Below are 26,428 nucleotides of genomic sequence, written 5' to 3' on the forward strand. Positions count from 1 at the left end.
GGTTGTAAATAATAGCCCATTCTATGAATCGATATATCGTTGATCGCTATCTTAAAAAACCCAGTCAATACATCGATATGTCGTAGATCGTTTACAGTTATATTAAATCACAGCTGACAGTAAAATCGCTAAATTTCGCACCGAGAGACAAAGTTGTTTAAATTACCCATATAACCAATAATTATGCGTGCGATAACTACATCTTAACTCGGTTCTTGTTTCTTGCGCGTACCAATTCATACTTTCCGCCAAAAACAGCTGACTGAGCATCTAATTTGTCGTTTGCGCCGGCAATAAGTGAGCCACTGTGCTGCCAACTTTTCTTCTAAATATGAATAATTCTAAAAGCGCCAAAAAAATTGCTGTGTATATAGTGTCTGATGTATTACAATTGTTTTGTTTATTGCTGCACTTTATTAATAATAATTAACAGAAGTTTGATGAAAAATTGGCAGTATGTCCATGGTTTGCATTAAATACCAATACCCGTACAATTTAGAATATATAAATACCTAAATGAGTGTCCACACAGCACATTTTAAAGTTATTAATAACAAATCTCCATTAATATATGATATTCTGTATGAAAGCCTTCAAAATGCTTGCAATTGTGACGTCAGAGCTGGCACTTGTGGCATTGGCTACATAACAGTGGCAGGTGCGTTTAACATTCTGGTAAGCATTAACATTTTGAACTTTTAACATAATGTTAGCTGCCACAGTTCGTTTAACACTATGTAAGCGTCGCGGCTCTGCTTCTGGTTTCAGTCAACTTTTCGCGCTCGGCCTGTACGAACGTGTTTCTCCGCGTTGCGCTCAGCATCAGTTTCGCTGTGAATGTGCTGCGCGTCTGCGAGCGAGTGTGTGTGTGAGTGCGTTACATTTATTGTTGTTGCTTTGTAATACATTCTGCTATCGAAACCAAAGAGCATATTGCCTGCACCTGCACATCATAAAATGCACAGTAAGAAACAGCAGCAACAACAAAAAAAACACCAGCAGGCTCGTGCAATGCCGGCAAAAACAACGTAATGCATTATGTTGTCCGTGTGCCTTGTGTCTCTGTGAGCTAGTGCGTGTGCTTCTCTTTTTCTCTCACTCTCGCTGTGGCCAAATTTATTTACGGTATCGCGCAAAGCAAAGTGCAATAAAATCAACAACAACAACAACAACAGCAGAAGCAAAAGCCGGCAAGGCCATTAAATTTTTCGACTGTGCGTTTGTTAATCGTGTGTTTGATTGTGACAAAGCTGTGCAACAACAACAACAACAACAGCAGCAACAGCAACGACAACAAAATGTTAGCTCCAAAGTTTGCATCGAAATGTTCGCAACAACAAAATCCACATCTGCCCTGCAGCAGCAGAAGAACAACAACCAATTCCGCCTGCCTTGTGATATTCAGCAGTCTGTTGTTGTGTTTGTTGCTTACAACAACACAAGCACAACCCCAACACCCAGAGGGCAGCTCCTTAGCTGGCGCCCATCTCGCTGCACTTGCCGCCCCAGGACCAGTGGCTGGTCCGGGCGCCTCCTCCGCCGTGGCCGGCGGCTCATCAATTCTCGACCAATTCAGCCCCAACTGCAGCGCCGTGGCGCACATTTTCCAGGCACGAGGCATCGATGCCAACGAAATACCACAAAAGCCCAGCAACGGTGAGTACATAAATAAATAAATACAATTAACCCTTAGGCTGTTGATATTAATCTAAAAAAATGCAAGTACAAGCAGTTTCGCTCATTCATGTTAGAGAAATCATATTTCACGGTTTGCCACTTTGATGATGTGCCATGTCTTGCCAGTGTGTACACACTGTTGGGCACAACCAATATACTCATTTTCCTCGCTCAAACCAGAGTATAAATTGAATATTAATTGAAACCTAAAATTGGGATCATATCAGAAATGACATCCAGAGGGTATTATTATGTAGTCACAAGGTTTTATTATGGTGTTAGTTCGCTGGAAAAGAAATCGTTATCAACAGCTGACTATTACAGCGCTTGGCTGATATAGAAAAGAGTTAGTCGAAATTGTTAAAATTCTTGTTTAATTCTTAGACAGATTCAAGATACTTTTTCGTTGTGGGCCAAACAATTTGCTGGTATAGCTTTAGTCTAGACTTGGACTACACACATCCAGTTAAGATTAAAGCAAAAAAAAAACTATCTTAAATTCTTGTTCTTTGAAAGCTTACTCCTAAACCGCCCGAACCTAAGCCAAATGGCACCAGATAGTCTACAAACTTTTGCCGGCTCGACAGCAATTTGCTTATCAATCGGCCTTATCGGTGGCCCTAACACGCGCCCACACACCCCACAGCCTCCCAGCTGACAGCTAACCTACATAGAGACCACCTGGGAATACAAGCGCACAAGTCTACGGTTGAGCAACTGTCGATGTTGAAGGGTCGAGTCGAGGCGGCGCGGCGAGGCAGAGTCTCAGGTTTATCTAAACGCTGGCGCTTATCAGCAGAATGCAGAAGAAGAGAACCAATAAAATTTATGACTCACGCAACATTCGACCAACAAAAAGAGGCTGCAACGCGGTGTTTGGCTAACTTATCTAACCAAGAACTGAGCAAGAGCGTCAGAAAGAGAGAAGCAGAGTGCAAGAGAGAGCAAACAAAGAAAGGTTCACAAATGCCGACAGACTGAGAACGCAATCCTGGAGTGGACTGAACTGGATTGGAGTGCATAATTTAAACGATTTCAATGACACCTTGATTAATATCAGTCCAACAACAAGCACAGGCTTTACCTGTTCTACTCTCTCTCGCTCTCTGTCTCTCCCACTCTCTCTCTTCGTCTGTCCTTAACAATTCCATGAAATTATGAACGAAACGCAACGCAACGTGTTGCATTTGACCAAAAGATAAAGAAACATTGGAATACCGATGAGAAAAGAAACAAAAAACAAAAAAAAAAAAACCAATCAAGCAACGTTGAAAACCAAAAATAAACAACGCAACACGGCGGCAGGTAAAGAGCAGAGGTGACAGGGGAAAGGGTGGGCGAGCAAAAGGCAGAGGCTGCAACAGTTTACCTGAAAACAAATCAAATAAACGTAAAAACCAAAACGAAAGAGTAAGAATCGAAATAACAGAGAGAGGTGGATAGGGGCGAGAGAGCGAGAGAGCGAGCGAGAGAGAGAGAGAGTGAGAGAGAGGTAAGAAGCGAACATTGGGCTGGTCAAGTTATTGCAATTAAGCGTGATTAATTCAGGCTTTATACAAATTAACTAAAATCTACAAAAGAAGCTCGCGTCCCAGCCCAACGACACGGCTTGGCCTAGGCCCAAGCAACAACAACAACAACAACAACAAACAGAACGAGAACAACTGCTGTTGGTCAGTGTGTAAAAGCGGTGTGACAACATTTTTCTGCCTCTGCGCTCCGAAACAGATTTCTTTGATTTTATTTTTGTTTTTTTTTTGTTTTTTTTTTTTGATATTTTTGTTGTTGCGCCAAAGGAATTTCTTGGGAGACTTTTCGTAGTGGCTGCTGCTGGAGACTGGTCTTGAAACTGGTACCCTTTTTCTTTTGCAGGGGCAAGAGAGTACGGTAAGAAGGGAGCAGGAGGGGTTGGGGTCGGGGGAAGCAGACGATGAGCAGTCGACACATGCGCCAAACTCGCTGACTGGACAGTGGAACCATCCAAGCGACGAGCTCTGCCCGTCCCGGTCCCTTCCTTTCCTTTCCGTCCTCCGCTGTAAACTTATTTAGAGTTTGGATTTTTTTTTTTTTTTATCGCTCCGTTCGTTTTCAAGTTAATTTGCGTGGAATTTTATTTCCTTCTTTGTGTTGGTTTCTCTTTGGACTCAGCGCTGCGTTGGAGGAGTTGCAGGCATGAATCATGGACAAAAGACAAAGGGCAGACGTGGAGGTGTCGTGAGACTTCGTGAGACTGTTCCAAAGTTATTAAATTACACATTCGCCAATAGAGCAGCTGAGCGCCTATTTGCATAGATGGAATACTGTGGCAACAGTGGAAGCGAGAAGGTGCCTCGTTTGGAGTCTCAGGCTTGAATGTTGCAGGAGCCACAATACAATTTTAAGTGGCCGACACTTTGATGCCATTCCCAGGTCACATGCCGCACATTCCCTTCAGTCTGCTGCTTCATTAAACATTAAACAGAAACAACAACAGCTGCATAACACCTTCCTCATGCCAACAACAACAACAGCAACGACATCAACTGAAAGTACAACAACTGCCACTTAAACGCTTCATTAAAGTTGCACTTCCTGTGCGCCGTGCAATGGCAGGGAACGTTGCCCCAAAAGACAACATCAAAAAAGCTTTTGTGCAACCGCCTGCAACCTGCTCCCGGCCCGCTGCCTTCTCACCTGGCTCAGCTCATCGTGGCACTTACTTCAAATTGTTTGCACAATTTAAGCAGTTCACAAAACATTAAATCGTTAAAAATAATTCCAAAGAGGCAGAGAGCGAGGGAGAGAGAGAGAGAGAGAGTGTGCTGGGTAACAGACGGGGGTAAAGAGCAGTAGAGAACGTCAGCCAACTAAAAATCTTTACTCACATACGTTCAACATTCTCACAGTCGGAGATACAAAATCAAACACGGGCTGAGTCGAACATCTCTTGGCTGCCCCTGCACCAGCCTCTGCCCCTGGGCCTGGGCCTGGCCCTGGACGCTGTTCCTCTGTCGTCACCACTGCAGCTACCTTTGGCAAAAGGAAATTTACAGCGCCGCTGCTCCACTTAGGCTGCAACAGCGGCATTGCATCCGCCGTCGTCGTCGCCGTCGTCGCCGTCGTCGTCGTCTTCGTTGCCAGGGCCAAGCGCACGACTATTAATCATTTTCCAGCGACCAAAACTAAATGGCCCTCTCATTCACTGCCATTTGGCCGCTCCCTCTTTCTCTCTCTCTCTCTCTCTCTCTCTCTCGCTCCCTCTCTTGCATCTCGCTCTTTTGGGGCCCTTTTTGCATTGTATTTGCGGCTGCTAACCGCATTCTTTAGTTGTGTTGCACAACAGACCAGCCCGGCCAGGCCGACCAGGCCAGCCTATGTGGCACTATATCATCATTATGCGAAATAATTCCTAAAGATGTTGCATTGTTGACCATTGTGAGATTCGGTGTTGGATTTCAGCCAGATCTCCTACAAGAGCAGTGTGTGGGTTGATAATTTTATGGGATGCCGTTGGAAATTGATATACTCCATTCCGACTAAGTCAAATATTAGAAGCTGATTATAAGAGAATTTCTGCCGATGATTTACTTAATATATTTAATTGAGAGCGTTATATGGTAGTTAAGCTCCTGAAGAGATCATTTAGTTGCCCCGAGCAGGGGTCCACCGGATAATCAAGCACGTGCTGGAGGCATTCAAGCCGAAGGAATATTGCGTTGGGGTGTTTCTCGGTGGAGTTATATTTCAGCATCTTAAACGTATAAAAATTTCTTCAGTGACAATTCTGTAGAATGCAATGTTTTGTCATGCAAGTACCCAAACTGTTAACAAATCGAGTTAAATTTTGTTTTTGAGTTTCTAATGCCTGTAATGGAACTTATAAATCATTCCACACGTTGTGTTCTTTTATAAATTGCTTGTAAGTCAATTAGGAACACTTTTGAGGGCTTTTAACATTTTGTTCATGACATTCCATTGAGTTGCACTTTGTTGCAGCATTATTCTCCGAACGCCCTTTGTTCAGATGTCATATCAAGGGATCAGAGACAAACCAATCCCCGCCTCCTTTGAGCTCCATACTTTTACATAAGCTGGCAACGTTGGCTTTCTTGGTATTTACCGAGGCTGCAGACTTATTCCCCGACATGCTTATTATGTAAATGCTGGGGCGCCCACTCCTGACCCCCCGTTTAGTGAGGCCAACATATTATTATCTGGAGTCGGCATATAACTTTGTTGCACACACACAGTTGTTGTTGTTTGTAGTTTGTAGTTAGTTGTTGTTGCTGTTGTTGTCGCTTGTTTGTTTGCACGATTTAATGCTTCATTTGGCTAGGCCCTGAAACTCAAGAGGTGCGCAGTGGCGCCGGAGGAGAGTCAGTCAGCCAAAGAGTTGAAGTACTGGGTCGCTTAACTGCTTTCAAGTGCTCCTAACAAGGCTAGGAAGTAGAGATTGATATGAAGATGAGGGGAGTCGGAGCGAGGGACGGGGCAGAGTCTAGTCTTAGCTCTTAACTACTTAATTATCTGTGAGCTTCACTCGGAACTCAAATGGACCGACGCCTATGGGCTCCACTTCGCTGTTCCCCAGCCCATTCACTGATTATTAATAAACATGTAAAATGTAATTGTTATTTGGAGCTGCCGTTTTGGGGCGTGGCTAATTGCCATGCTGTGGACGCTGGACCACATTATGAAATTGCCCAAAAACGATGAAGGCGACTACATAATCTCGTACCAAGTGGAGCCCCAGCGTGAGAAAATGTTATGACTCGTTCTCGCTCCCTTTCTCTCTCTCTCTCTCTCTCTGTCTGTCTCTCTCACTCTCTATCCGTCTCTCTTTGTGGAATCAACTGCTTCAAATGCAACAATTAAAAAGCATTTTATGCGCATAAAACATGAAACATGGACATGGAATTCATCTGCAACTCCTACCCTGCTGCTCCGGCTCCGCCAGCTGCCTCCGATCCTTGCATGTTTCGGAGGTGTTAAGGCAGCGACCAAATTGGTATGCTGGTAAACGAAACCACCACAAAATGCGAGGAGCTGGCCAGGGCTGGGCAGGGCATGCCGGCGGGCAGCTACCTCCAAATCGGCAAAACTGGCGGCATCCCGAAGCACTCCATATATGAGAGTCACTGCAAATGCCCGCTGCCCGGTTCGGTATGAAGGAATGCGCCAGCTTCAGCAACAGCGCTTCAACTTTGGTTGCAGCTCTAGAAAGAGAACTTGTTTAAGGAGCTGCTGTTGCTGACGCTACAGAAATTTTTACATTTCATGCGACGATCAGTGCGAGAGACCACACAGGGAATGGACATTGGACAATGAGCAACTGCTCGTATCTTTGGGCATCTCGAAAGTGGCCACGTTTGACCTTTTTGTTGTTCTTGATGTTGTTTTTGTTGTTGCTGGGCCGACGGCAGCTCTCACACTGGGAACCACTGAGCACATCAACGCTGGCAGGCCCTTGAAAAATATGCCGACCGTGTAGGTTCTTTATGGTCTCGTCTCGGCTCGCCTTGTCTGGCTCTCGTCCTCTATACCTGTCTCTGTCTTGGTCTCTGAGCTACATTCTGTCTGCCTTGGGCTTGATACGTTTGGTTCGTAACTATTTTTGGGCCCCGACACTTGTGCCAGGGACTCTGGCAATTAAGTCGTTGCCCGACGGCTTCTCAACAGTTCCCTCGGCTCGTTTCCATTTTGCGCATGGCGTCTACTCAGCATGATTCATTCTTAGAACTTGCCTCACGAAGCTGACGAAGCTGCTTTGTTGTCATCTTTTGTTTTGATAGCGCACGCGGTTTTCTTGTTTCTTTCCGTATTTCGCTCACTCTATACAAAGGTTGCGAAATACTTTGTCCAAAGATCTGTCAGTTGCATCGGTGTCATCAACTAATTGCAATATTGCGAAATTCAACAGTTGGGGGTGTGAAGCGATCGAGACAGGTTCTGCCATATAACGTTGGGCAATTTGTGAGAATCTGCGAACTGATCGACATGATTATCCATAATCTGCAGCTACTGTGGAAGAAAGCTCTAGGGAAGATGATATCTAAAATGTGCATAAAGCTCGCTGATCAACACATTTTGGCCAAATAGTTGCGGTCTGGACTTGCGCTTTATTTAAATTATTCAATCTAAACAAAATACAATATTTTTACTTGAGCAGCGCTTCGTATAGATCATGTTGAGTCAGTTGCCCTTAGAGCTTACAAAGAATCACTTCGCTGAAGATCACTTTTGCTTATTGCGCAGAACTACTCAAAGCTGATGGAACTCCTTACTTTATAGGAAGATGCCACTCGACTGGTCTCCTACTTGGTCACAGCAACTGCATACTTTAGACACAGTCTTCCTTGCCTGCTGCCCCAGAGCAAACAAATTTACTGCTGCGGCTGCTGCTGCTGCTGCTGCTGCTGCTCAGTAAGTTTCCCAAGATGTGTCTGACCAATCGGACACTTAAGTGAGCCAAGCTGGCCTGTCTGGGGCTGGCTGGGGCTTTAGTTATTTCGCTTGGCTCGTGAGTATGACGAATGTTAAATTGCTGGAGTGCTGGGGCACGAATCAGTAACTGCAACGCCCTTCCCTCGGCTCTATGGCCTGGCGGAACATTGGAACGACCTCGCGTTGATTTAATTAGGTCACATGGAAAGATTTGTTAATTTGCGCCACCTACTTTGATGGCGCGTTTGTTGATAACTTTGCCGCTCAGTTGTCTACGCCAGGGAATGTGTTGATGATCACGGGGATGCTGCCTGGGCCTGTTCCCTGTTTTGCCCGCTCCTCTGGCTGCGCAAAGTGTAATTAATGTACAGCATATCTGGGATACGTGCGTATCTAAAAGTTCATTAAAGGCCGCGCAAAGTCTTATCCCAAGTTGCCCATCAAAGGTCGTTTGACACAGTCAAGTGTTGTGTGAAGTGGACTGAAGCGGAGGAGAGTCGAATTGAATATGAGAATAGATGAGATTCGCTTGCCCTGGGCTGGAATGAGCTGAGTTGAGTTGAGTTGAGCATTAGGTCCTAAGCCGCTCTGGCGTTGTTAAAATAAAATGCAATTGCCTGCTCGGATTTCAATTTTCTACAGTCCGTTAAGAGGCATCCGGAGCAGCCTTCCGGCAGCATGCAAATCTCATGCTTAACCTTGCCCATTTGTTTTGGCCTAATCTTGCAAATAATGGTTTTCAATTAGTTTGCCACGGTCCAGTTACCGTTCCAGCTGTGTGTTCGTTAGGGTCAGCTCGAGTGGAAAAGCCGCCTGCTGAACAATGCTGGAAATTTAGCTCTTCTCTATTTCGTCCAGTCGCATGGAAGTTGATGAATTCTTTAGATATGAAACGAATGAAGATGATATTCCTGATGGCAAACACACCCTAGGCAATTATGTTAAAGACCATCAAATTGAAATTTAAAACAGCTGCTTCTTTACAAGCTTTGGGATGAGTGGAATGTAAAGCTGGCCGCAGGCTATAAAATTTAGTGACAAATTCGTTAATCATCGTCAAAGCTGGCAGCATATTAAATACACATAAAATAGACCAACATGAAAATTAATTTTTTTTTATTATTAAATATTCACAATGGTTATTGTAAAATATGTGAAAAGCCCACACGAAAAATATATATAAAAAAATAACAAAAGTGCCAAAGTGTCAGCGGTCATAAATTTGTAGGTTTTATGGCCCAGGCTACCGGAAAGCCAAGACCCACGACCCAGAGTCGAACAGTGGAACAGCCGAGATGTCGCAAGTCGACGGATCCAATGATAATGTGCGTATAATAAACGAAAAAGAATTTTGACAACCGACTGTCAAGGTAAATTTAAAATGAATTACTTTATTCAGCCGAAGATTAAATACCCTAGCTTTTATTGAGGAACTTAATTAGAAGACTGAGCTGCGAAGTTAATTTTAATGAAATTAATTCGATAAGCAGAAAAGCTTTAAATTTGTTGGGTAATAATAGTTATGAGCTCCTTAAAGTAATCACAATTTTTGAACATTTAGCAATTAGCTTAAAATGAATAAAATAAACATTTGTTTAGTTTGGCAAAGATTTGAAAAAAAAGCAAAGCTTGCAAGAGAGAGTTTGAATTAATTAAAGAGGGACAAATTAGCTCAGTTAAATGAGTTGCGAAGGGTATTTTAACCGAATTAAATGCAAAGAAGTCAAGAGCGATAAATTTAACAGACAACAACCCACACGTTGCCAGGCACTTTGGCCATAACCAGATGATGTGTCTGATGATAGTTTGGATATGTGGTCGTCTGCGATGTTGTTGTCGGTAGCTTAAAACGATGCCACAACAAGTTTTGGACTTGCTGCCCACGCATTCAAAACTGGAAATGGCACAGAAATATCGCTGTTAAGATTTTATAATGGCGTCAGGGAAGCGCCAAACATAATCAAGTCATAAACTTAAACCTTATATGATGATCCGATGAACAAAGGGCTTCCTCATAAAACAATCCCAAAATGCTGCTACCGAATATGCTCTCCTCCAACAACATTACAGTGTACTCATTTATCTGTCTGAGCTCCCTTCTTAATAAACTTTCAATCGATGCGATGCCAAATCCAATAGACAAACGCACACATAAATTACCAATGGGACAACAAATAAAGACATATCCGGCATATTTGGTAGTCGTGCCCCCCCACTCTCCCGCCCCACTGCCTGGCCAAATGTATGGGAAATTAGCCATTGAAATACAAAGTTGCTGACAAATGGTTTACAATTACAATGCAAAGGGATATTCGGAAAATGAAAATGAAAATTGAAAGCAGCCTCAGACAGAGTGTCCTTTCCGAGTTCCGCACGTCATATGAAACCCAAAAAGTAAATGTAATGATAGTTAGCTATCGATGTGTGTGGGTGTGTGTGTGTGTGTCTATCTTATCCCAGTATCAGTATCAGTTTTCGTTGTCTGCAATTGTGTATCTCATGGATTGCGCATCGGCGTCGTCGTCGTCGTCGTCGTCTATCGCATTTTTATCAGCTGTTTGTATTTGTTTTGTCTTTGCACTTGCAACATTCGCCGAGTTCATTGAAATCGAATGAAAGGAACCAGGAGAAATCTCTTTCACCCCGACACGCTTTGTACTTTTGCCGACTGTTTGCCTGTCCGTGCCTGTCCCTGTTTATATCCTGTCTCGTTCTCTTCAACGGCGCTGTACCTGTTTCACAGTTGAGTGGACTCAACTCGAGACGGGACTGTTGGATTCTTTATGGCCATACATATGCACATATATCCATATGTACTTATGTATATATATCTTTTGTCGGCATCAGCGTAGTAACTCATTTCATTCATGGCCGTAAATTGTGCAAGGATGTCTTCAGCTGGGGCAATTTTCTATGCAAAGCTTTAAATACAAGCAGACGAAACTATTTTAAACAAATCGCTTTAAAATTGCAGCTAATAATGTTAAACAAAAAAATAATAAAAATAATACCAAAAGCGCTCGAAAACGATGGAATGCTCCCCAAAAAGTATATTTAAGTAAACTGCTGACGCTCACGATCGATCGGCGAGGATCATTGGGGATCGTTGGATCGCACTTTAACTGCACTTGAGGCTGATGGCTCACCCAAGTGGAATCGAGGCGATGAGAAATCGAGGCGAATTTATGCGTTTCATTAAAACCGTTACGAGACGCGTGTCTCGCAGCCATTAAAATCAAGCACCGGCCACTAAGAATCGGGAACCGGGAATCGGGAATGAAGAAAAATGTAATAATAAGTACCGCTCGGACCCCAATGCCCCTCGCCAGTGAGTGGCATGTTCAAGATTTTTGAGGCCAGACATTTTTGCGTGGCTGCCAGGCGGCGTTTTGGACAATGCTAAATGCTTACGATTGTGCTCCACTTTTTAAAGTAAATTACCAGAGATTTTTTTCGTTATTGTTTTTCTCATTGATGCCGCAGAGAAATCAGAGAATGAAATTTTGGAAAGCAACAAATGCAGAAACAGTTACATAAATATCTCGTACTCCGGCGACAAAGTATAATATGGCAAACCTTTTTATTAAGGCGAAAATAAATACAGATATTATGCTGGATCTTAACTTAGATATATAAAAAGATGTAATATATATCTCGTAAGCATTCGTATCAAACAGAAATCAATTATTTAATATGCTTTAAACTTGCTACAAATTGAACAACAGATAATAATGCTTAGCACTTGTCGCTCAATAACTTTTCCAATTTTTAATATTGGCATTTTGTTTCTTCAAATCCTTGAGGAGCCGTTCTGATGCGAACAACATTTATCTGTGTAAGCCATGTGCTACCCAGCTTAAGCCTAAACAGACTTCAAAGTCGGGACCGGTAATCGTCTGTAGCTCTGCCCCATGCCCCTAACTTTAGCCCTGTTGCTCAACGTGGCACGTCAAGAGTCTAAAAAAACCAACTTCAACGAAATTCACAGACACAACTGAGAGTCGGAGGCAGCACTTTACTCTTTGGTTGTGGTAAGGAAATGTAAAGCCCGTTTGCTGGTGTGTGTATATGTGTGTGTGTGTGTGTGTGTGTGTGTGTGTACGTATGTGTCTACAACACCTTTTACCAAGAAACAACAACAATTACAGCAGTCATCACCTTTGGTGGTTTCAGTTGTTGTTGTCGGCGCCTTGTGAACCTGCAACGCTCGCCGCAGCCGTCCAAAGGTTTACAAACTACCTAAGCAGCCAAAAACTGCAGTGAGAAGCCTTCTGCGCAAAAGAGTGAGAGGACAGGTAAATGCCAGTGAGGGAGCAAGGGAGATGAAATATGTTGTTTATTATCTTATGGCTTGCAAGTTATAAAACAAAGCGTCAATTGACTGCCATTCTCTGTGCCCTGATGCAATCATCTTGCCGGTGTCGGGCTCTGTGAAATTTACATTTACTATTTACTGAATAACACACACGCATGCACAACACACAACACACAAAACACAACATACAGCGAGTAGCTCCTGTGTGTAGATGCCGCTAAACGGGTGGAGGGGCAGTCATTGAGGAAGGTGGAGCTGCTAATAGAGAGGAAGTCCAAAGGCGTGTGTGTGGAAAATATTTTTTGAGGTTTCCATAAAATACACGTGAGTTGCATTCATATGAGTTAAGATCTATAAAGATCCACAGAAGTCATAAGTTACGAAGCTAGCTTAAAAAAGCAAACCCAAGAAGCTTAAGAAAACCGCACTTGATTATCAAGATCTTTCGTTGAACCAAAACATACCGACAATAACAATAGAAAGTCGAGTAAAAAATAGTCGGAGATAAAGAAAAATCGCAGATCTATGTATAAACATGATCGCATTGCTCCCCTTGCTTTTATTACCTCAATTTAAAACAATTTTCTCTTGCTCTCTTTACAGGTAAGTCGAAGATGCGATTGCGCTAATTTAACGTAAGTTTTTTAAATGTTTTTCTCCATTTCCTGTGCCCCATTTCCCGGTGCCTTGCGGTCTCTGCCTCGCCCGAGCCATTAACAAATCAAATAAATATTTTGGGCTATGGCATAAGAGAACTCCTCATAACAATTACGCGCTGGCTGCCTCCCCAGGTCATGACAGTGGCGGCGTCTGCAAATTAATAATAATCAAGCCAAATTACACAATGACACGCACTTGAAGTCTCTCCTCTGCTCTTCGGGCCTCTGCTCATCTTGTCTCGTCTGGTCTTCTCGTTGTTTTTTTTTCGTCTCTCCTCTTGTGCGCTGGCATGTCTGGGGTTCTTTGGGGTCTTGGACTCGTGCGAGCGCTCGACTATCAATTAGGCACATCTTTCAATCAAGAAACAACAACTCTCAAAAGATTTGTATGCCTCTCACAAAGAATTAGCGCTAATAATTAGAGACCAGACGAGACGGGACGACATACTCTTGGCTCGTATAGAAATACTTTATAAGATAAATATCTTCAATTATTTTCAACGTACGCCAACGCTTCACACATATTCGAGTGGCAACAAGAGTTGCCTTTTTTTTCATCTTTTTTTGTCGCCTGTCAAGTGCATAATAATCATAATTTATATTTTTATACTCGAATAATTTTGGACAGGTGTGCTGTTGAGCACTTCAACTACTTTGTTTGGCCCATAAAACTTGGCTTACCGCTGGGGTAACTTCTCACATCCCTTCCCTTTCCAGCTTGCCCTCTAATGACGTCTTAAAATTTATGTTAATCTGCAGCTTGTTGCATGTCATGCAACAAATGTCGCTTAATTATGAGGATCGAGTTGTTTGTGCCACTTCTTCATCGTGTTCTTCTTCATCTTTTGCCTACGAGTACTAATCATAATCAGTTTATTTTTTTATTATTTTTTTTTGTTTTTATTATTTATAGCACTCTTGATAGTTTCTTTTCTGGGTTGTTCTTTTTTTCGCGTGGCATGTGGAAAATGTTAATTAAATTGTAATTTATGTGACTGCAGATAAGTTAGGCTCAGTAAATGAGCCAGCGTAAGTTAGATTGGCACATAAGAAGGCAGGAGTTATGAGTTGGAATAAATGCGGGCTAAAATAATGTGCCTGGCATCTGGTTTGAGGGGAAGGTGTGGGCAGCTCGAGGGTGGCACTCAAATATGCTGAATTCTTGAGTCATACGTTTTAATTTAGATATTGTAGCCCTAAAAGAAACTCTCAATTATAAGATTGTATTGTTTTTGTATTTAATCTTGCGTTGAGTTTTAGTTGACACAGTTTCATTTTAGTTGCCAGGCTTGTTAATAGCCGCAATATTATTGTGATCTTATCTGGCTGCTTTAATCTAGTTCGCGATCAATTGACGCTTGGTGAGATTTAAACTAAAATAACCTTAAGTGCACTCATAAAATCTATAAGCTCAAGAGAACTTTTTGTGCTTGTGTTGACGGTTTTAAGCAAGGCGTCGTCTTATGGTTGACCACCTGTTATTTCCACCTGAGATTTCTGGTTCCAATCAATTCTATTCAAGCTCGTTAATTCAAAGGATTTCATATCTTGATACATTATAAAGCGTTCGTTGCTTTCGAAGCAAATCCCAGACGCACCTTTGTCACGTGCAACATAATACATTTTAGACATTTCGCTTTGAATCCAAGCAATTATGATGCTAATTTGTCAGTTTTGCCCTGGAGCATGGCATGACTTTCCATTTATTAACAAATTATGCAATAAATGCAATCAAACAGCAGCCCGGGCTAACGATGTGCCCATAAAACTCGTTCGCCAACTAATCAAAAGACATTCAATTCCATCCCAGCCCATCCCATCCGATCCGATTTTAATTCCAATCCTTTTCTTTAAAGTTCCTCTGCTCCAGCAACTGACAGTCGCACTTAATTAAGAACTTCATTTAGCACCTTTGCGAGTTGGTTCGGAAGCCGGTTTTTCGGTGCCTGTGGAAGTCTGGAATTTTATCGCGCTTTGCATATCGCCTGTGCCTCTGAATCAATATTTTGCTTTCTCACGCTATTCTGGGGTAGGAGTCGACTCGCTGGCAAGTCGTTCCTTTGGAATGCAGAGCACAGTCGGTGCCACAGTTGGCAACAATTTTGCCTGATTGCACCAGCTTTTGGTTCAAAGCAGCATCAGACCCCGTTCTAGTGCCAGTCACAGTACTAGCCCCAGTCCCAGTCGCAGTCCCAGTCCCAGTTCAGGCTAAATGGTATCACATGTCGACGATGGAGTCGTTTGTTGTTACTCGAGTGGATTTGCATGGTAACTGCAGTTTTTAATACACTTCCATATTTCACGTATCTATAATGTTGTGCATAAGGTATAATTTATTTAGTTAGGTGAGACATGTTGTCTCCAGACAGACGTATGGTTGAAGCCTGACCTTAGCTAAAAGCCATGGTATCTAGAATAAAAAAGTTAGTTCGATAATTTATGTGATGTACTGCAAATACCTATACAAGTTGGTCTCAAGCACACGCAGCTGTGAGGGTGTTTAGGCTTCGGCTTTGTGTGGCTTGCATTCCTTTAGCCTTTCTTTAGCTTCCTTTTCAAGCAGCTGCCTCGACATTGCCAGCCTGACTGCATTTGATGATAAATAGGCGCAAAGGTAAAAAGCCAAAACGTGAATGCGAATTTCGTATGGCTTTAGCAATGCCTACATACAACTCTCAAAGGGGCAACGGGGAAGGGGGCGGGGTTGGGCGGGCTGCACTTACTGCTGTTTAGACGAGGTGGCAGGTGAGCCAGCCGGCAGCGGAACTGAGCGGCTCTCAAGTGCAACCCAAGCAGGCAGCATTCAAGTGCTGTGCCGGGTCCTCGCTTGACTTTGCCATGCTGCTTGGTTCTTGTTCTTGTTTAATGCGCTGGCATGTTTGTTTGTCAACCTACACCAACAGAGGCAGCGGCAGTCGAAGCAGCAGCAGCCGCGACAGCAGCTGTTGCCGGCAAACATTTGCCCAAAGGGGGGTCAGGCTGTGGTAGACAGGAGGTAGGAGGCAATGCCTGCAGCCAGTCAGTCAGCAGGCGCAGGCGCATGGCAATATTTCATTACCCACGGCTTATTCGACTGACACTGGGACGTGGCCTAAACCCGGGACTGGGACCTGGGAGTACTGTGTTGTCGCCGTTGTTGTCAGCCTGCCCATGCAGTTGGGCGCTTTTTGTTCACATTTGTGCTGGCATTTGAGGCATGCAATGAGCACCCGTCTCAGATGCGGCTCTCTAACTGCCTGGCCACGTTATCTGCCGCTTGGCTGTAGAGATGCAAAGGTTTTGAGCAGCGCTTACGCACGAGTCGACGTATGCACTACTTGGTGGGCAGTTGCTGCAGGAAGGTGTAGGATTCGACTGATAGCCAGTTACATGTCTTGTAAATACCCACATAAGATAAGTTAAGTTGTGTCATTGATGAGAGCAATACATCCTTAAAACTCTAAAAGAAGTTCGCAAATGATTTTCAGATCAGCAGTAAAAGTAATATTCAGCATTTGCGATATAAGGCATTTAGGCAATTTAATTTGTTCTTCTTCCATTCTATGCGCTTCTGATAACGCATCAATAATTCGACCTTACTTAATATGAAACTGATATATCAATAATAGCAAACATAATACTCAGCAATTGCAATAATAAACAGTTTGATAAAATTTAATTTGTGCAATACTGCCTTTCTATGCGCTTCTCAAAAAGCGCGTCTATAATTCGACTCCAGCTAAAGCTATTTTTTATTTCTCGTATCTGTGGCTGTCTATCTATGTGTACGTTGCAGTCACTGAGACAGGTGGTCACGGTGTAGTGGCTCTCCCTCCCCTCCCGCAAGTTGGCAAACCTTTTGCCACTCGCAAATAATTTCCATACCAGCGCGGCGACAATAAAAACGAGAAACATGGCGAGCTTTTTTTGTTGCCTTACGTGCATCTGCAAATTAAAAACGCATTTTATTTTATACAACACACACGTTGCCGACAAGAGCAGCCTTTGCCTTTGACAATGGCACCACACACAGCACTAAACACTGCAGAACAAAGTTGAGGGGCACATAGTATGCAATATATATATATATATATATATATATATATATATATATATATATATATATATGTGTATGTTCGCATTATTCATGTTTTGCCTTTCTGTTTATTTTTTCTGTGTTGTGTTTTTTCTATGCGTAATTATTGTGAAATTTGTTACAAAGTTTTCTTGTCGTCTGCTTGCAACGTGTGTGTAGCTACACTTTAGACTTAATTGTTAGCTGTAGGATACATGACAACAACAACAACAACAATAACCACAACACAACACACTCGAGAGAACAACAAGAGAGGAGCCCTGTTGAAATCAAAGCTTTGATGCCGACAACGACGAGGATGATCATAATGATGATTATGAGCAGAGGATGATGCTAAGAATGATGATGATGATGTTGATGTTGATGACAGGTAGCCGAGTGTTTAATTTATGTCTTTTTAAGCACTTGCCTCTCTGCATAGATAAAAAAGGAGAATCTCAAGAATTTTGCACCGACACAAGTGTTAACTCCATCTCGGAGAATATTCCCAGCAAGATATGCGACTTGATAACTTCGAAGTGTTAGCGCTCAAAAAAAGCTAAAAGGTAATCTGGAAAAGCTTCATAGAAATTTTGTATAACATCATGAATCATAAAATCGAGTTTAGCGCCGGGTTGCTATATATTTATATACATCTTCTTTCAGGGCGCCTGCTAAGCCGACTATCGGAAATGTCTTTAATTTGCTTTCTAATCATTTTAAATGCCTTCAACTGCGCTTCTAACAATTACTGACAATTCGCTTATCGACTCGAATTTCCTTTCAAAAATAAAAAATAAAAACAACTGGCGTATCAATGACAACTGATCTTTAACCCAAATCAAAGAAACTTGTTTAAACTTCCGTGGAATTGACAACTACATATTTGTTGATTTATGTATGTGCAGCTAATTGAGGATATTTCTGGCATAACCCCCAACCTCAATCACTGTGCCACTTTCCCAATTTTTTGGGGCACGCCATATATTTTTTTTTTCTGTGATCGATTTATGCAAACAAAACGTCACGACCAGCGCTGATAACAATATATAATATATATAATTGATTAAATTCGGAATGCCATATTATCAAAAAATTGTGCTCGTAATTCACTGGAATTTCACGTATCGAGTCTTTTGTTGTTCTTGTATGGCGCTATGATACCCTGCCCTGGGTATTCTAGTATTTGTAACCAATTAGGTAACAGCCGCGTTTTCTACCTACATTCGACCAAATCAGAAATATATGAATCGTTAAATGTCGAATCAGATCGATCGTATTTTATAATTATATCATAAATATTTCATTGCTTCGCAAGTAAAATTTCTCTGCTAGTGTATTTGGCGTTCGGTACTTCAATACGTACATATATGTTCCTGTTTAGCTTCGATTCCATTCAAGATTTTTATGGTCAGGCGTACCGGAGAGACCGCACACAGATTAGATTACTGCAAATTGACACATTTTCAGTTGTCTTTCTGTCCGACTGCCTGTCAATCAGCTCGGAAAAAGTGTCGTATGGGGCGCAGCTCTTGAGCCGATTCGTTGCGCTGCATTTTTCGGGGCACATTAGTTGCGCCATTGAATAAATCCAAAGACCTTAATAACAGCAGCAGCAGCCACACGCTTCGCACAATTGTTTGCTTGTTTTGTGCTCTCAATACTCTCGTGATGTGTTACGCATTATCCTTTCTGGCCTTTGTTATAGATTTAGTAACGCCCCTTCCTGGTAACCCGACTACCTTTTTCTACTTTTTTTTTGTTACAGATTTTGTAGCGCTGAGTTCTGATTAGCACACACCTTTGCCCAGCTGCCACCTTTTCATCAGCATATTGCATGATTAGGACTAATAATCCGAACTTCCATTGAGTGTGCGCCTCTTAATGGTTTGGGATTTTTTCTCAGCGCGTATTTTCCTTTTATTTTTTAATTTTTCTGGGCGCAGCGGAAACAAAATATTTGGCCTAAGTGTGGAAAAATGCTTTTAATGGTAATGAGTGCGATATCTCTGAATTTTGATTAATGCGTGTTAGATTGGACAGGATAAGAAAGGTCTATAGACCTTTGGGACGAACTAAAGAGTAACTCGCACAGCCTTAACTGTATAGGAAGAAGAATATATAATTTTTTGGTATATCTATCGAAATTATTCTTGTCCCAATTATGTCCAAAAAGGCATTAGATGGGAAGTTCTTACGGTAGTAACCTCTTGGTTTCGAAAAGCGATAAAAAATGGCTCTACACACTTTCCTGTTTTCCATTTGAGATCAATATTTCCCTTTCGTCAACTACATGGTGTTTTTCATAAAACACCACAATTTTATAAATTATCGCTTATATGTTATATTCACACTTTTGAGAATAACAAACGCTAATTGGTAAGATCAGCTGGTTGAATGTGAAGTAGCAATATTGTAAATATAATCGATATGTATCTAGATCATTAGCATTACTTATTAGTTATTGACAATAACAATTAGTTATTGTTATTTTTATAAACTTTAAATAGTTTTGGCTTGTCTGACCTTCTGCTAAGACGTGTATACAACATCTCTTGAGCGTGTTATTTGAACCCATGTCTTTCTTAACTTACGTGCAGAGACTGTAGCAGAGACTTCTGTACAACTTATCCAGCAATTACTAAACGTGGATATAAACTTTGATTATTGAACATAATAGAACACAAATGTGTTAAATGCGCCAATGGCATTCCCAAGAGCAAAAATCAGCAAGGCGTGATGACAGCTTCGATAGATAAAGCGCTGACATATGTTGTATAATAATCGAATGTGTAAAATTTTCATTGAAATGAATTTCCCAATACAAATACGTCACGTTTTTTGGGTACTTTCCCGACCACATATCCGTACATTCGTTTTCAGCCGAATGCTTTTCTCTCTGTGGCAACAGCTGTGGCCAAAAGTGAGAAATATATTTCCTTGTTTATTTTATTTGCCAAGGGTCTAAACGATCCTAACAGCAATGAATTAATTACCTGTCTATGGGCAATAAATTTGCTCAACTTTGTTTGTGTTACTTTATACGTAGGTATATATTTTTGTTGGTGAGTCAGTTTCGAGGAAAGAAAACAAAAAAATATATATGTTTACATTTTGTTAGCTGCTTCATCTGCAACAACAACAAGAACAACTACAATAACAATAAGAATTTCTTTTTATTTGATTTTATAATTGTCGAGTAGAAAATTATTGCCAGCAAGCGGCTACAAAAAGTGTTAATGGTTTTAATCGGATCTTAAAGATCTCACTCAGGGAATGTTCTGTTAATAACACTCAAATTTGCCAAGTCATATCCCAAAGCATAGTCGTCGTCGTCGTCTTTGGCTCACATCATTGGCTGTTATTAGTGCGGCGGCGATCTGATCTTATCAGCAAACCTGTCCCCAGTCTGAATCAGAGTAAATTCTGTTGTGGCTAGGGTCTCCTCGCCTCTGCTCCGGAGTCTGAGCGGTTCGGCTTTGTGCTACAACTTAATTTTTTTTGTTGCCCGTGCATCTGCTGGATCTCCACTGGAAGCTGTTGTGTGAATTCCACTCTGAATAGCCCATTGATTGTGCTATAAAATATTTGTCTATCATCCAATCACGTCCGGTATTTGTATCCAGTTTTTTCATATTTTTTTGATTTACCTTCAGAGCGGCGTTGTACTCGCTGGTAACCTGCAAATTAGACCCGTTTTTATAGCTTTTCAATTGAGGCATAAACTCGTTTATTTATTGGCTGCGTTTTTTTTGTTTGGTACTGTGACATTTTTGTGGTGAGAGAAATATTATTTTCATTGATCGATGTGCAGCGTGACAAGCTGGCAAATGTAGTTAGATTTCAATTAATTTCATTTGTCCTAAAATTGAAAAGAAAAACATTGGTACATCCTTCGTATTTGTATGTACACTCACTCGAATATCATACACATTTCATAGTTATCGGACAATAAACAGAAAAGGGGCTATAATAACGAGACATTTGTATACGTAAGCTGAATGCAGGGTATTTGTCAGTTGACCAGTCTCAACAACAGTGTTCTTCACAAAAAATACTTAGCTAAGCAAAAACATTGTCATTTTCTTCGAATTTTTCTGCTTGGAACGTGTTAGTTTCTACTGCAGCTTTGGGCTTCTAAAGAACCTCCGCATAGAGCATGCGTTGGGGTTTTCTTTAACACATCTTTCACATATTTTTGCTTATTAAACGCGGGCTGCAGGCTTAATTAACTAACACCCAGGCAATCCTTTGAGAACGCCCAGTACCAGGGCTAATTAGCCTGCCAGCACGTACAGCAATCCAAACAGAAAGCACGTCAATGGGCAATGTCTATCTATTGCCCCCACGTGCATGTCCAGCAACGCCCAGTTACAGTCATAATTACCTGGAGCAAGGTAAATGCATTGGACCTGGCTCTGATCTCGGCTCTGGTTCTGGCTATTTTATAATACCAACACGTTCAAACGTCAATTAAATAAATACAAGATACCAAAGCGTTGTAAACGCCCCGAAAAGCCAACCAAGATCGTCGTATAGCAAGAGTCACAGACAGAGACATAGGCCCAGTCCCAAGTCCGCTGCAGAGGCAAAGGCCGAGACAGACACCCAACCAAGAGATTCATTCAGTCCGAACGATTCATAAATTCACGTTGCACGCTGGGCCAAGGAATGCGTCGGCTAGCGGCTGGTGCAGCTATTTTTGGTCTAGAACCAGTTTCCGAGTTATGTATGTCTGTCTTCCCAATGCATCCCTGCACCCCGTTGCACTCATCTCCCCACTTTGTTGCAAATATTTTAATGACAGCTTCCTGTGGTCAAACTCTTGCGAGCACTCCACACAAATGAGCTTTGCTCTCTTACTCTCTCTCTCTCATTATATCACTGAAACTCTTGAGTCAAGATCGTCTCTAGTCTCAATATGCCGTTAATTGGTTGAGCACATACGAGTACGTAGCTGGAGGATGTCATCCAGAAATTAATCAAAGTGCTAGAGCCACAAGTGCCCACTCCCAAAGAATGCTTTTTTTTCTCTTGCTTTCCTTCCTTCAATATTTATTTGCGCACTCAATTAGTGGATGGGTCTGGCTCTTCAAGCTGCGGTCTTTGTTCTTCTTGTTTATTTGGCTTGGCCAGAAGAGCAGGAGGGGGCTGAATTGGAGGAATGCCCAGTTGAACGTTCCCATCAAGTGTGGGGCCGTCTGTTTTGGCTCTGCGTTTCGATTTTGCGCATTTGATTTGCCTTCCGTAAAATGATAAATTGATGTTTAGCCTCCTACTTTGGAGGCGTGGCTCTACGCCCAGTTTTGGCCTAATGTCCGAAAAGCGTTCATTGATTTGTTCATATATTATCGTATATTCATTTTATATCAAGTTTTGAGAGCATATTAATTGTTTACACGCCGTCTAATGAACTTTTAATATTTGTATTTTATATTTCCCATTTTTCTCATTTGTTATTTCTTTGTCTTGCTGTCCATTTTATGTAAATTAATTTGACACAATTTGTTGGCCACCACGCAGAGATCTCTTTCATCATAAAAGTCTTTGGGAACTCGATAAGATATGGATAGTTGGTTATTATTATTACGTTTCCCCTGTTTTTTATATCAATATTTCCCATACATTTAAGTCTCTCGTAACTCAGCATCTATTCAACTCCCCCGATTCCGTGTCTAAGAAAGTAAATATAAAACTACAAATTTCTGGTAATGTTAGCCTAGTAAAATCTTCTTACACAGCTTTTGGCTTTAGTGCGCACGATTCAATTGAATTCAATTGCCTTTGATTGCTATTGGCAACACGATGCAGCTGGCCCGAGTGCCTCTGTGGATCTATCTGCTAATTAAAGCAACTGCAAATTGCGGCTAAACACTGGGCAATTCTGTAATAATGCGCCATAAGAAAGACCAGCCCAGCTCCGGTCGTTCGCTCTCGCTTTCAAAGGCCGCTTAACCAGACTACAATTTATCAGCAATAAATTTGCGTTTGCACAGTGGCAATGCCTTATGCATGTAACGCACGAGCGGCGGGGACAGCAGCAAAGTGTGGCAGAGTGGCGTAGTTGCAAATGCCAAGCGGCAAGTGGCAAGTTTGCGATGTGGCACGCACAGCAAACAATAATGCAAACATTGCAATTTTAAGCGGCGACTTGTATCCCTGATTGCTCGCGATCTGCATTTTAATTTAAATAAATTGTATCTTGTGCACATGCTCCAAAGGCTTTACACAGGGGCGTGTGCCGGCAATTGTAAAAAATTGTCTCTTAATTTGCAGGCTCTCATCATATTAACGATTAGGGCTTATGTGTGAAAACTGTCACATATTTACAATATAAAGAAGTATTCAATTACTGCAACTTGCCAACTTACTTAGCTGCAAGTTAATTATTACAACTTCCCTTCAAGTCTGGATTGAATGCCTTCATATGTTTAACTCCTTTGATACAAGAGACACAAGACAGAGTTACACATTAAATTTCTGGTTATAGTCTACCAAGAGTCCCAGGTGGTCGCTTTTAGAATTTTTAAGACCCAGTTTTGTACCCAAATCATATGAGAACTTCACGAACCGAAATTATAGATTTTCCAACATTTATAAAATTTATTAGAGCAGATGTTTGCAGCACTTTGATTGTTTTGGATGCACTGTTGGGGGTCGCAGCGATGCAATGAAGCCATTGGAAGCGACACGCTGTATCGGAGCAGAAACTTTATTAATATTTTCAGTACAGAGACCGTGAAAAGGCCAACACGCACACACACAGACTCACACACGCGCGCACACGCAGTCGCATACGATGCGTTGATAATTAATTAAATCAATAATCGATCGTAGCCAAAGCACAACAAAAGAGCAGAGACACAACACACTGCTAGAAATACTGCGTATTTCAAATCCATGTGGACATAATCAAGCGAAAATTCCAACAAAATTAACACACGCTGTGAAAAACGCTGCTCACAAAAACAGGTAGAGATTCTCTCCATTGAGGGTCGGGGCGGGCTCTGGTGTGGAAGGGAGACAAATTAGGCAACGCTTGAGAAAAAGGCAGGTAGAAAGGATTTGGACTCGTCGCTAATGTTGCGTGCGACATAATCCTGTTAGAGATGCGTGAATGAGAGGCCCGGACAGCAAAAAAAAAAAAAAACATTGGCTGAAAAAAATGTAGCCAACGCGTCGTATGAGCAACTTTTGCATGTGACAACATAATTTGTGTGGGATTGGCTTTCAGCGCTGATGATTATTAATCATATTTTACAGTCCGTTTTGTTTGATGATGTTTGCATCTGGTGGCAATGGGACAACTGCCGTTGGCTATTTGGCTGGTCAGCATATTTAATGAGGTTTATTTAGGCAAATTAACAACAAACAGGCGGCTCCTAATGGACTGTATATGTCATTTAATGGCCCCTGAATGGCATCGTAAATATTCGAAATTCGAAATATGCTGTTTGCCACATCACGTGTCAAAAGTCAGATGCTCACAGTTCACGTTAGGTTCTATACCATTTGTGTTGATAGCACTTAAAAAACCATCATGTTGTAATCTTTATAGAGTTGCAACAGCTCCCAAGTCGCGTAGACGACACTCGCCGACAGTTTAGTTTAGTGTTGTGTTTTTGAAAAAAAAAACTGAGACCTTTGTCGTCGCCCACGCGTTGTTTCCCCGAAGCATAAATATGATTATATGGATTATGTGGTATCGGAGCCTCCTCTTGTGGCTTCGTCTTATAAATTATATTTAATGACAAGTGCACTAAACTAAATAAATTGTTGCCGGGCTTAATAACGTAATTTCTCTCGCATTCAACAAGTGGGCGGCACCACAGAAATCTTAAACGATTTATGTCGCACAGGGACGTCGACTTGTTCTGGGGTGGGTTGACAGACGAAATTGGTAGGAGACGTGCCAGCAAGGGGAAGCAGCTCTTGGCAACTGTCAGCTTCATTAATCTATTGTGGTTTATGGGCTGTGCAAATGTGTGGATGATCCCCAATCCAATTGGGGTTGAATGAGTCATTACCCAATGTCGAACGCCTGGAATTTCAAAATTCTCAGTTGCTTTTAGTTGAATTCAGAAGCTTTGATGATGCGTAACCAATTTCCGTATTTCAAACATGAAAGCGCATTTGGGGCTGAGCAAGCTTCTGTGTTCTTAGATACTTTGTTCGGTTGGTCACACTTGTCAACAATATAGATATGTCCCTTTAAATGCAAACAGATGTTCATATATATCCACAGTTTATCAGAAATATTACGTCATTATTTTCGCTACATGTTGTAAGTTGATAGCTTTAAAAAACTGCGCTTTAAACATTTTTTCTGCCCATGTGCTTCAATGCTTGTGTAAGTTAATATTCGTGCATTGGTTATAATATTTTTAAAAGTTTTGTTTAATTTCTATAATCCAGTTTGTTGTTTGAAAAAAGATATCTTAGCTATTGGATCGACCTAAACTGACTAAAACTGCTAGAAAAAAAAATATATATAATTATGTTTTACACGTTAGGTTACTATAAAAAAATATATTTCAATTTATTATTTTCACTTAACGGCTACTTTTGTTGAGTACATTCAGATTTGCTTCCCGAATATGAACTCATTTATCTCACTGTTGCGGTCGCTTAGCAAACTTCGCTTTGAGAGAGTTTGAGTCAAAATTGAGTGAAGTTTGAGCTGCGTCAGCAATTATGCGTGGGATAGTACTCTGATGGGAACATTGACAGTGGCGTGATATTTAGGGTGAATTGTTTATGTCTACCAAAGGGGGACAGTTTGATCTTGACCAATGTCGATGTTATCACCAGGCTCTTTGTTTACAATATTAGAAATGTTTATAGTTGTGCTTATGCTTATGTGCTAAGTTATGTTAAAGGGTGGGTGCGACTATGGATATGTCACTCCCCCAACCATTAGAAAAGTGCCTGTCCTCAGGTGTTTAAGTTTGGATATAGTGTAACATTTTCTTCTTTTAGAATTGGTATATCTCCTATTATTGTAGGTGTTTCTTCTACTTTGGGTTTTTTATATTTTATAATTAATTTCTTAGGTATGCTTTTGAACTTATATGTCAAATACAGTGTTAAACTTATTAATATGATTACAAATATGGTTATTGTAATTATCTGGAATACATTGTTAAATTTTGTATGTGCATTTATAATTTGTTTCGTTTGTACAAACGAAAGTGGTTCTAATTTTATAACATCATTGCTTACGTAAATGCTTTGAGTATAATCTAACATATTGTTTGAAATTGAAATTTCATTAATTTGCAATGAACAATTAAAGATTTT

The 26,428-nt window shown here is 41.4% G+C and overlaps 1 protein-coding gene across 1 annotated transcript in view; it reads left to right on the plus strand.

Moving 5' to 3' along the window:
- The first annotated feature begins 109 nt into the window (after window positions 1–109).
- Window positions 110–26,428, plus strand: part of dlp (glypican dally-like) — a 50,324-nt gene continuing 24,005 nt past the window's right edge. The window contains exon 1 of the mRNA XM_002047850.4: window positions 110–1,656. Coding sequence (XP_002047886.1) covers window positions 1,299–1,656 — 358 coding nt within the window. The 5' untranslated portion in view covers window positions 110–1,298. The remainder of the gene's footprint in view (window positions 1,657–26,428) is intronic.

Source organism: Drosophila virilis, chromosome 3, assembly GCF_030788295.1.
Source record: "Drosophila virilis strain 15010-1051.87 chromosome 3, Dvir_AGI_RSII-ME, whole genome shotgun sequence".
Taxonomy (NCBI): Eukaryota; Metazoa; Arthropoda; class Insecta; order Diptera; family Drosophilidae; genus Drosophila; species Drosophila virilis.